General features: G+C 35.0%; 1 protein-coding gene and 1 pseudogene across 7 annotated transcripts in view; one reads left to right on the top strand and one right to left on the bottom strand.

Moving 5' to 3' along the window:
- PALS2 (protein associated with LIN7 2, MAGUK family member) overlaps window positions 1–12,561 on the bottom strand; it is a 113,870-nt gene that overhangs the window by 63,885 nt on the left and 37,424 nt on the right. For 5 of the 7 annotated variants that reach the window (XM_043589103.1, XM_043589100.1, XM_043589099.1 and 2 more), the window contains exon 2: window positions 2,914–3,032. In XM_043589103.1, the coding sequence (XP_043445038.1) occupies window positions 2,914–3,030 (117 nt within the window). In that variant the 5' untranslated portion in view covers window positions 3,031–3,032. Of the gene's footprint in view, window positions 1–2,913; window positions 3,036–12,561 lie in introns of all 7 variants that reach the window. The other 2 variants (XM_043589096.1, XM_043589098.1) reach the window with 1 other exon arrangement.
- On the top strand, window positions 4,902–6,170 carry LOC122488006 (annotated as a pseudogene).

Here is a 12,561-nt window from a genome sequence, read left to right as displayed (position 1 = left end):
CTGGTACGGTAATTGGTATTTATGATAAGAAGCTTGAATTTTAAAGTAAATCATATCCTGGGCACCTGGATGGCTCAGTCGGTTAAGTGTCCAACTCTTGATCTTGGCTGAGGTCCTGATCTCATGGTTCATGAGTTTAAGCCCTGCATCAGGCTCTATGCTGACAGCCTGGAGTCTGCTTGGGATTCTGTCTTTCCTTCTCTCTGTCCCTTCCCCACTTGCACTTTCTCTCTCTCAAAATAAATAAACTTAAAAAAAAAAAAAGTATGTAATCATATCCTTTATTATTACTATTAAAATAAAGTATTATCTAATAAACTTTAGAAAGATTGCAATCAAAAATTACTAGAGTCTCTCCTAGGAACTTCCACTACTAGTAGACTTCCACTAAGTTACAGCACATTTGAACGGTTTATTTCAACAATATTTGCTTATGGAAATAAAAGGGAGTGATGGGGGAGGGGGAGGGACTTGAGAAAGAGGGAGGCTAGACCACAGCATCAGTAACCTTGTGTGATGTGATCATTAACCTTTCTGGTAAATGCAGCTGGCAGTTCTCTGAGGTTCCTCATTAGAATATAAGGAAAGCCACACAGATATTGCACAGACTATTCAAAGATTATTTCATTTACACTGAGAGCTATTACTCTGCTTCCATGTAGCAGAAAAATGAGGTTACAACAATTCTTTTTTGTATTTTTTATTTTTGTGATAAGTCGTCTTATCAACGGACAGAGACCAGCTAATTTGGCAATGAGAAGAAAATCAAAGCAGATATAAGCCTCTCCATTCACAGGTGCCCTTCCCCCAGAGATCTTCTCTAGGTAACCTCACCTGGTCTGCCAGAAGAGGAGTGAAGGAAAGATATTCACCATAGTGTGACTGCTTAGAAGTTCCTGTATGAAAAGGAATAATTTGAAAGCACTTGTGATGGTTTATTAGTTTTACAGGATTCTCTTTTTCCTGGTTTCTCTTTAGAGGGGAAAATAACATGAATTCAAAAGCAATTCCAGTCTGAAGCACAACTATTTGCTTGCATAACAAAAATCTCTCATCTTTTTCTACATATTAATAGTCTTAAATGAGTTAAAAAGAAAAATACTTTTTAATGTTTTAGAACTCTCTAGTAATAAAAAATACAAGAAATAAAATTTTTCTTTCATATTCCTATAATTCTCCAAAGTATTAAAATAAGTATTTAGATGTTTGAGTCATTTTTTTTTTCAAAAATGCTAAATCTGAAATCAAATGCATTGACCATTTAGTTTTACAGAATAGGGATAAATTAATTGGTTCATCAATTATTTATATAGACAGACTAAGGAAGACGCTATTAACTGCTACCAATTTTATATTATAGGCATTAATGTTTATGAAAGTATTTTTAAAATTTTAAATAATATCCATAAAGTTGTAAAAGCAAGTTTGAAATACTAACTGAAATGATCATTTCTGAATCTATCTCTCGTTGTGTAATTATAAGAAACCAATGTTTGATTTCCTCTGAAGTCCTGTTATATCTTCCCAAGTTGTTAAATACACTCTTAATTTGTATTTATTGAAAGACAGCTCAATGTGATAAAGTTTTTATTTTCCTTTAAGTTAATTCCAGGTACGAACTTTACAAATTCTTTTCCTATTTAGAAATTTTGCTTTGTAAACATTATAGAGTTGGAGAAGCCATAACTCATTAACTCTTATTTCGTTAGAATAAAAGGTTGGGATTGGTATACTATAAAAAAAATTACTAAATTTAAATTCCAGTTGGGTAATATACACATGGATTAGTTTGTACTGAGAAGCCAAAGCCTTTCTATCATGGGATCTTAGAATGGGTAAGGTTCTGAATACAATGAGGATCTGCATCATTAATTCACTTTTACAAATGGAAAATTTTGTAAAAGTATCATTTTATACAAGTTAGAAGAAAAAAAGATGGCACCTGGGTGGCTCAGTCGTTTAGGCATCCAACTTCGGCTCAGGTCATGATCTCACGGTGTGAGAGTTTGAGCCTCACACTGGGGCTCCTCTGCTGTCAGCATGGAGCTTGTTTTGAATTCTCTGTACCCTTCTCTCTCTCCGCCCCTCCCCTGTTTGTGCTCTCTCTCTCAAAGATAAAACAAACATTAAACAAAAAATTATAAAAAAAAAAAAGAATAAAAGAGACTGTGGTTAAAAAATGATTATGGGAGGGGGTGAAATCAACATACTAGGTAGGAGTACAAGAGGCAAAGGGAGAGACAAGATGACTACATGGAGGACAGGTCAGAGAGCACATGTGGCACAGAGTTCCCAAGAGCAAGAATCATTTGAGGGAATGCTAAAGAATGGGAGAGCTGGGTTGTGAAGTAGTTAATACACCACGGTTTAGTGATATTTATAAAAATTAATACAGGAAATAGTATAAATGAAATAAAACTGGACGAAAAATACTTGTAAAAGTGTATTTATGGATGAGTGAAGGACATAACTACAGAGTTCATTACAAAAAATACTCAGAATATCAGGGTTACTCATGAAAAGACAAGATTCCAAAAAGTACTAGATATAGGAAGTCAAGAACCAGAATGAAAAACAGGTACATGTTCTAATGTAAAAGAAGAAAATCAGTATCTTGCTATTGTTGAAATGGAGATAGTACCAGGATCTTTTTCACAGGTTCTGTTACCATTTCCCTAAAACTTTAAATGTGTTAGGTTAAAACTAAGAGTCATTTTATCTTGTATTAAAAGTCTGCACAGGCGAGGCAAAAGTGGTCTAATTTTTGTGTGCATGATTTCATTATGTGATAAGTGTTACTATTTGCCAAGCAAAAGGTATATCAACCAAGTCCTAAATTAGTAATATCTAAAAAGACTTCTGAAAAGACAATTTTAAAACTAATTGAGTAATCTTATGAATAAACCACTATACCTTAGCAAGTGATTTTACAATAGGATTCTCCATAATCCCCTTGAGGAAAATAAGGTCTATTTCTTCTGCTCCTGTAGATGAGGGCAGCTCTGTAAGGTTATCCAACACTTGCTGCATTGCTGCTAAGATAAAAGCAAAAAACAAAACAAAACCAAAAAAACTTAAATTACAAGCCATTATGAAATATAATTATAAAATAAGATATATTTTATATATGTAATTTAAATAAAAAGACATTAACAATTAACACTCTTGAAAAGTTATGTTTTAATAAAATGAGTTGTTAAATGCTGTAAGTTTCAAGTTGAATTCCCATGAGGACAGTTTTTTGTATGCCATTTGGGCTTTATCAGACTACCTTATACATACTTACCACTTTGCAGTTGCTTTATATATTTTTTTAATTTAAAACTTACTCAAGAAGAAATACAAAATTTTAATAGATCTATGAAAAAGTAAAGAGATGGAATTACTAATACAAACTTTCCATAAGCCCAGAATTAGATGGTTTCACTGGTAAATTCTATCAGACTTTAAAATTTTTTTTTTTCAACGTTTATTTATTTTGGGGACAGAGAGAGACAGAGCTTGAACGGGGGAGGGGCAGAGAGAGAGGGAGACACAGAATCGGAAACAGGCTCCAGGCTCTGAGCCATCAGCCCAGAGCCCGACACGGGGCTCGAACTCCCGGACCACGAGATCGTGACCTGGCTGAAGTCGGACGTTTAACCGACTGCGCCACCCAGGCGCCCCGAATTCTATCAGACTTTAAAGAGGAATTTAAAACAATACTTCACAAACTCTTCAAAAAAAAAAAAAAAATAGAGGGAATACTTCCCAATTATTCTATAAGATCTTGATACTAAATCCACAAAAAAGTATCACAAGAAAATTACAGTCAATATCCTTTATAAATATAGATGCACAAATCTTTCATATAATACTGGCAAACTAAATCCAGCCACATATGAAAAGGACTGTACACCATGACCAAGTACAACTTATCCCAGGAATACAAGAGTGGTTCAACAACAAATAAAAGTCAATCAGTGTAATACACTGTATTAACAGAACAAAAAAAAAACCAAAAACAAAAAACAAAAAAACATGGTATCTCAAGAGGCACAGAAAAAGCATTTGACAAAATCCAAACCCTTTTCATGATAAAAATATTCAACAAACCAGGAACAGAAGGGAAATTTCCAAACTTCATGAAAGGTGTCTATGAAGAATCTACAACTAACATGATACTTAATGGTGAAAGACTGGATGCCTTCCCATAAGATCAGGAACAAGGCAAGTGTGTCTACTCTTGCCACTTCTATTCAACATTATAGTGGAGATTCCAGCCAGGGCACTTAGGCAAGAAATAAAAGGCATCCACACTGGAAAGAAATAAGTAAAACTATCTATTGTTGCAGATGATAATACCTAGTACACAGAAAATCCTAAACTATACACACAAAAAATTATTGAGTTCAGCAAGGTTGCAGGATACAACCCAAAAATACAAAAATCAATTGTATTTCTAAATATTAACAATGAATAATCTGAAAATGACATTATGAAAACATTCTTTTTACAAGAGCACTAAAACAATAATTACAAATAAGTGCAACAAAGGAAATGCAAGATTTATACACTGTAACTAGAAAACATCATTGAAAGAATTAAAGAAGACTAAAATAAATAGAAAGATACCTTATTTCCATGGATTGGAAGTCTTAATGTTGCTAAATTGGCAAAGTGATCTACAGACTTAATGCAATCCATGTCAAAATCTCTGCTGCCCCCTTCCCTTTTATTGCAGAAACTGATAAGCTGAATGTTATAAAGTTGTCAAACATTCCCAAACTAATTTGTACATTTAATGGAGTTCTAATCAAAATGCAACAGACCCTCCCACATGTTTTCAGGCCAGGTCTGGCTTGTTTCCCACCTCTCCCCCCCCCCCCCCCCCCCCCCCCCCGATAAGGAAATGGCCAGGGAGTTCCAGGAAACCTGGGCTGATGAGGCAGGGAAGTGGGAAAAAACCAATGCAGTTCTCCACAGGTTGGGAAGGGCACAGTGTTTGGCAGTAACTGGTTGTCCTGGGGCAATGTTGTGCTAGTGAATGTCTACAGGAACCAGGTATACATTGTTAGTTTTAGCAAAAAGCAAATCATGTGCTTTACAAGGAAATCTTGAAAAGGACCTCAAGTCCCTTTGGGACCCATGCTCCTACCCGATATTCCACTATTCAGCCTTCATGATATGCAGTATGAACCCTAGCTCCTTGGGAATGATGATGCAAGGCTGGTACAATGGAAACCCAAGGAAATCAGAATTGTTACAACTATCTAACCAGGATGAAAGCTCTGGATGCCATCCATGCCTATGAGATCCCGTTTCAAGCTGAGGCTGGTATCCCCCTTCCATTATGGGTGAGAACTTCCCCCCACTACCTGCTAGAACTTTGAATCAGTAGTACTCCTTTCATGGAGTACTTGAAGCCCTCATTGGTACCCTGTTCCTGCTGGATGGCTAGATGGCCCACTATGGGATATGGGTCTGTAGCAAGTACTGAGAGAGTACTTGCTCTAACAGGAGACCCTGACCAAGCTGGCCACCATAGTCAAGGCACAAATTGGGAGCTGTCTGCAACACTAACCGTCAGCAGCTAGAGACCCAACTAAAGTCTCCCCAACAGCCACCATGTAAAAAACCTCCTCTCCAGTTAGAAGAGTCAACATGCCAAGCACTTCCTTGAATTACAGAACTTTGAGGACAATGTAACACACTGGGGAGTACTCTGATAGAGCTGAAGGACTCTCATTGAAGACTGAGCCAAACAGACTGCAGTGTGCTTGCCAGGCAGGTTCAGACTGGAAGCCAAAGCCTCACTGAGTCCCAAACTCCTAGAGATCATTCCCCAACCCTTTCTTATAGGCAGTTTCAGAACATCCACTAACACTTTGTTTTCCCTTGGTAACACTTTTCTCTGGAGTTGAATTCAGATGTTATTTTTAACATTCCTGTCAAGGCTTCCTTAAAAGTCCTCACTTTTTTTCTTGTTCCTTCCCCCCCCCCCCCCCTTTCTTGGTTTTGATCATAGTTTGTCTGCCTTGTTCCAGGCTATCTAATCCCAAAGGTGAGAGATGAGATGAAGGGACTTGGTCTCTTCCACGGATTCCCCTTTTTACGTGACTGAATGAGAACCATCTGGGTTTTGGGCATCTTGGAGTAGATTAGTAGGGTAGGCAGACAGAAACTGGTGAAGAAACTGGTGAGGCAGTAGGTGTATATGGAACAACCTACCCTGGTGTTCCAGTTAACACAACTTCCCTGACATGCAAGGATTTGCTCTGACACTTTCATTTCATACTATCATGAATAAAATGAATAATGTTCTGACCTGGCATAATCCCTTTCTCCCTCATGTATTGGGATTCTATGGGATGGTGTGACGGAATGGTTTCCTCTAAATCAATTCGTTGGTCTGACTTTATAAATTAGTTATCTAATAACATGACCTATTCAAAAAATGCCATTGTTCTTTTTAACAAAATTATCCTCAGAGCATATGAAAAAAATGAGGAACTGTGAGAAAATTGTAACAAAAAGTAATGAAAATTAACCCTATAAAATATTAAAACATAAATTAAACCTATCAAATCTAATGTACGTAAAACCTTAACACATAAAAGAGGAAGCTCTCTATAGTGGGGACCTAGCAAAGTTGAGTGGGAGCCAGGGAAGTAAAGTGTCCTCCTTTACTCAGAGATTCCAGGGATAAAAGAAAACCCCAAAACTCAAAAGTTTCCTACAAGTTCCACTCCTCCTCCATAATCACTATAGGATGGACCCTTTATTCAGAAGCTACATTCAATGAAAAATATAAATGGAATTCTTATTTAAGAGAAAAATATATTGAATATATATATTCACATATAAATATATGTGAATATATATATATTCAATGACATATATAAATGGAATTCTTATTTATGACATATATATGACATATATATTCAATGACACATATAAATGGAATTCTTATTTAAAAGAAAAGTATATTTAATCCAGATCATCCCATTACAAAAATGAACAAATCAAGAATCATCAAACACTTACGAAAGCTAGCAGCATGAATATGACTCACCGAATTCAACAAACAGAAACATTAACTGCCAAAGAAACAGAATTACTGGGGTGGGAAGTGGGGAGGAGAAAGAGTAAAAGAAAGAAAAAAAGATGAAATTATAATGTGTAGGAAGATCAAACTGAAAAATTCTCCCACTAAAAATTTTCTTTATGAGAAGAAAAACATAAAAAAAAAACTGCTGTGGATCACAAAGACCAAAATTTACAAGATGATGGGAAATTCATTAATAGACAGAAGGAATTAATAAAAGGGAAAGCAGCAATCGATAAAAAACAAAACATAATCTGATCAATAAGCTGGCTCTTTCAAAAGACCTATAAAAATAGATAAGTGCTTGGCTAGTCTGATTAAGAAAAGACATAAGTAACACTAGGGATGCAATGAGAAAGTAACTGCAGGCAAAAAGAAGATTAAAAAGAATGTAATAAACAACTTTATTTTAAAATCTAGTCAAGTAGAGATTTTTCCTGGAAAATGTCAACGACAGAAGTGTAGGAGAAAAAGATAAAAATAGAAATAGATTATAATAGAAGAAACTGAAAAGGTTTTCAAAGATCTACCTTCTTAAAAAGACACAGGCCAGGAGAGATATAAGAATAAATTCTATCAAACCTTCAAGAAAGAGCTACTTCACATTTTTAAAAGAAAGTATAGAAAGGACTGAAAGCATTCCAACTTCAATGCAGATTTCAAAACTCAAAAAAAAAAATATATTAAACTAACGAGCATATATGCAAATACCTTAAACAACGTACTAGCAAATTTAATCTAACGAGGTCTTAAAAAGTAACAATAGCCAAGTAGACTTTATCCTAGTAATATAAAGATGACTTAACATTAAGAAAAATATAATGTAATTTGTCACAGTATAAGAAAACCCTATCATCTCAATGTTTTGAATACAGCACATCAAATAAAATTAAAAACCTAATCCTGATGGAAAACTGCTACCATAATAAGAATAGAAGAAAGTCATTTTATACCAGAATCTATATGAACTATAATACTTAATGGAGAAATGGCAAAGGCTTTACCATTAAAGTCAAAGATAAGACCAGAATGCCCACTCAGGCCAGTACTTTTCAAAGCTATATTGTAAGTTTTAATCAAGGTATTAAGACATTACATTTTAAAAAACTACAGATGTTAACTATCTACTTGGAAAAGTCTCAAGGAACCAGCTAAAACATTATTTAAGTCAGGAGTTTTAAGTTAAAGGAGTTTTGCTAAGTGACTAGACATAAGAGCAATAAAAAAAAAAAAAAAAAACCTTTCCTAATAGTAATAACCAACTAGAAAACATCATTGCAGGGAAAAAAGAGATCCCATTCACAATAGCAACAAAATCTATTTTGCAAAAATAGTAAAAAATGCTAAAATAAAAATTTTCATCCATATAGGTATGAGAAAAACTATAAAATACAATGAAGAATGTTTAAAATAAATAAATGAAGAGACCATATCCTGGGATAGGAAGATTTAGTACTATAAAAATTGTCAATTCTCTCCAAATTTTTCTTTAAAAAAAATCAATAAATCCTAATAGAAATCCCAACAGGATTTTTTAAATAAAATTATTCCAAAATTTATTTGAAAGAGAAAATGGGTAAAAGTAGCCAATAATTTTAGAAAACAAAAGCATAAATATAAAGGAGTAACCTGCATTATCAAGTATAAAAACAGTATAAATTAAAATAGTGCAGTATTGACACAGCAATGTCAACAGACAAATCTTGAAAGAAATGAGCTTGGGAATGTAAACTGGTTGCAGCCACTCTGGAAAACAGTATGGAGGTTCCTCATAAAATTAAAAATTGAATTACCCTACGACCCAGCAATTGCACTACTAGGTATTTATCCAAGAACAGGTGTGCTGTTCTGAAGGGACACATGTACCCCAATGTTTATAGCAGCATTATCAACAATAGCCAAAGGATGGAAAGAGCCCAAATGTCCATTGATGGATGAACAGATAAAGAAGAGGTGGTGTGTGTGTGTGTGTGTGTACAACAGAGTATGACTCAGCAATCAAAAAGAATGAAATCTTGCCATTTGCAACTACGTGGATGGAACTAGAGGGTATTATGCTAAGCGAAATTAGAGAAAGACAGGTATCATTCGACTTCACTCATACGAGGACTTTAAGATACAAAACAGATGAACATAAGGGAAGGGAAGCAAAAATAATATAAAAACATTATAAAATAATATAAAAACATAAAAGACTCTTAAATATGGAGAACAGAGGGTTACTGGAGGGGTTGTGGGAGGGAGGATGGGCTAAATGGGTAAGGGGCATTAAGGAATCTACTCCTGAAATCACTGTTGCACTATATGGTAATTAACCTGGATGTAAATTTTAAAAAAATTAAATTTTAAAAAATAAAGTAAAAAGAAGGAAATAAAATCTTTTAAAAAATTAAAAAGGAAAGAAAAGAAAAAAAAAGGAAAGAGATGAGCTAACCAGGATTTAATATGCTAAAGGTGACATTTCAAATCAGTGTGGGTAGGGTTCAGTTAAATATGGTAGAATAACTACTTGAGTTTATATTCTTTCCCTTCAGAACTTCTATTAAAATAGTAGCAAAGTATTAATAAAGGTAAAGCCCTACAAAAATAAAGAGAAAAAAAGGACAAAAAATAGCAAAAAAAATATTGGAATAATACAAAAAGAAACTAACTTAGAGCAAAGGTAGACTCTACCTCCTAAATAACTTGTGGAATATAACAACTTCTTTCCATCACCCCCTCATGAGTTCTAGCCATCATCATTTCTTATCCAGACTACAAGAGCCTCTCTTGTGTATATGTGTGTGTTTGTGTGTAATTAACTGAAACCTAGATTTTATGGCCTGTAATACATTGCTAGATTCAATCTGCACCATCCTTTATAGCTTTAGCTATATCAATCCTATCCCTGTCCTGATGCAAAGTCCTCCTTCCACTTGCCACCCCATATTCACAACCACTTTTGTGTACTTAATTCATACTCACCCTTTAGGAGCAGGATTTCTATGTCCCTGGCTGCCCCAATTAGGATAAATTCTCCTAACATATATTTTCACAGTATTCTATACATTATAACTCTGATAAACCTATAATTAAGTACTTTGATATTTGTTTAATGTACAATTTCTTTTCTAAACTCTAATTTAGCATAGAAATTGTATCTGTTTTGTTCAAACCCATATTCCCAGCCCACAGTCTGGTACATCCTACGTTCTTCATAATACAGTTTCAGTCACAAAAATGTACCATTTTTCTCCTACTAAAATCAAGAATAGGGGGTGCCTGTATGGTTCAGTTGGTTAAGCATTTGACTCTTGATTTCAGCTCAGGCCATGATCCCGGGGTTGTGGAATCAGGACCGCACTGGGCTCACCACTGACAGCACAGAGCCTGCTTGGGATTCTCTCCCTCTCTCTCTCTCTGCCCCTCCCCAGCTCATGCTCTCTCTCACTCTCAAAATAAACACCAAAAGAAAAAAAAAAATCAAGAATAGTTTTAAATGATGTGTTGTTATTTATAAACAAAATATCTGCCTCCTTGAAATTGGCAAAATGTGGTGTCGTTTACAAAGCAGTAACCTTAAAACTACTAACTTTCCACAAATTGTATAATAAACCATAAAGATAGAAATGGTATCTTTCAAAGCTTAGTCTACTTAAAATGGCTTTTTCAGTAATCCTTCTCTATATTTCTAACTTCCTAGAATATAATTCAGTATGTAAGGTAAATATAAAAAATAAATTTACCCACCTATATTCTGTTTCAAAAACTCTTTAGAATTGTTTTATGTAAGCATTTCTAACTAGTTTTAGAACTATAATTAAATGAGCTATCCTTAATAAATTAGGATTAGAGTCTTAAGATAAAAAATCCTTTTGTAACCACACTTGGTGGTATATTCACTCCCATTCAACTCAACAAACTAGATTTCCCATTGAAAAATTGACAGGTAAGGGGTGTTTGGGTGGCTCAGTCGGCTAAGCATCCAACTTTGGTTCAGATCATGATCTTATGGGTCATGAGTTTGAGCTCCACATCAGACTCTGTACTGACAGTGTGGGGCCTGCTTGGGATTCTCTCTCTCTCTCTCTCTCTCTCTCTCTCTCTCTCTCCTCTCTCTGGCCCTCCCCCACTCACACTTGTGCGCGCTCTCTCTCTCTCAAAATAAATAAAAGTTAAAAAAATATGACACGTAAGTTTTCATAACATGTTAAAATTTGTTTCTGTTGTTATATTTTATAGATAAAACAACAATTATTTCAGCAGAACCACCCTGGATAATTTATAGAATTCCTGAAATGAAAAACAGAATCTCCTCCTATGTGCTTTTGGAAAGGTTTAATCAAAACTTTAAAGGAGGTATCTAAAAAGTCATTTGGACTACTTCTCATGTAGTTGCAACAGAGCATCAAAATTCTTTCTAAAAATATATTTCTAAGACAAATTTCTACTGAGGTTTGGACCAAGTCAGGTTTCTTTACAACTAAATTGTGACACAGTATTTCCACACAACTAATTTAACCATCACAGCAGAGTTCATGCAAATCATTAATGTTAAGTCAGTAACAATTGTTTTCCATAAAATGATAATATGCTGTCAATATTTTAGCTCTCAAACTAATATCTTGAAATTCTAATTTAGTTACAGTTATACCAAATCAAAGAAAAAAACTTTGAACGTGCTCAGCTAATTTAATCAAAATTAGCTAAAGGCTTATAGGCTAGGTATGATGTTATATGTTGAAGTGACTACAAACATACTATTTTTGCTCCAAAAACTGAAAACTAGTAGACCAAAATGTGTAAACATGTGTACAAAGCACAATAGTGATAAGAACACTCTGAAGGAATCACAGTTCCGACTCTTGATTTTGGCTCAGGTCATGATCCCAGGGTCATGGGATCAAGCCCCACATTAGGTTCCATGCTGAGCATGGAGCCTGCTTAAGATTTTCTCTCTCTCCCTTCCCCTGCCCCTCTCCCCAACTTGTGCTCTCTCTTTAAACAAACAAACAAACAAACAAACAAACAAACAAACAAACAAACAAAAAATGGGGTGACTGGGTGGCTCAGTCAGTTAAGCATCTGACTTCGGCTCAGGTCACGATCTCACAGTTCATGAGTTCAAGACCCACATCGGGCTCTATGCAGATAGCTCAGAGCCTCAAGCCTGCTTCTGATTCTGTCTCCCTCTCTCTCTCTGCCCTCCCCCACTCATGCTCACTCTCTTTCTCTCTCTCAAAAACAAACATTAATTTTTTAAAATCTATTATCTACCTATCTATTTATCTATATGAAGCTGTATTTCCTAAAGTATTCCTAGAGAAAATCTAAGCTTGAAGTCAACAAAAGCACAGGCACAGTGGAGGGGCAACCATACAGGGTAAATAAGGAATCCCATACACAAAAGCATACATTTTAACCTAAGTACCCACACATTCCTTCACAGAGACAGTGGGTAGGTGTTCTGCATGGGAAGGGTTCCTAACACAAAT

Source organism: Prionailurus bengalensis, chromosome A2 (assembly GCF_016509475.1).
Source record: "Prionailurus bengalensis isolate Pbe53 chromosome A2, Fcat_Pben_1.1_paternal_pri, whole genome shotgun sequence".
Taxonomy (NCBI): Eukaryota; Metazoa; Chordata; class Mammalia; order Carnivora; family Felidae; genus Prionailurus; species Prionailurus bengalensis.
The sequence above is the reverse complement of the archived record's forward strand: the minus strand, read 5'-3'. Positions and strand labels throughout refer to the sequence as shown.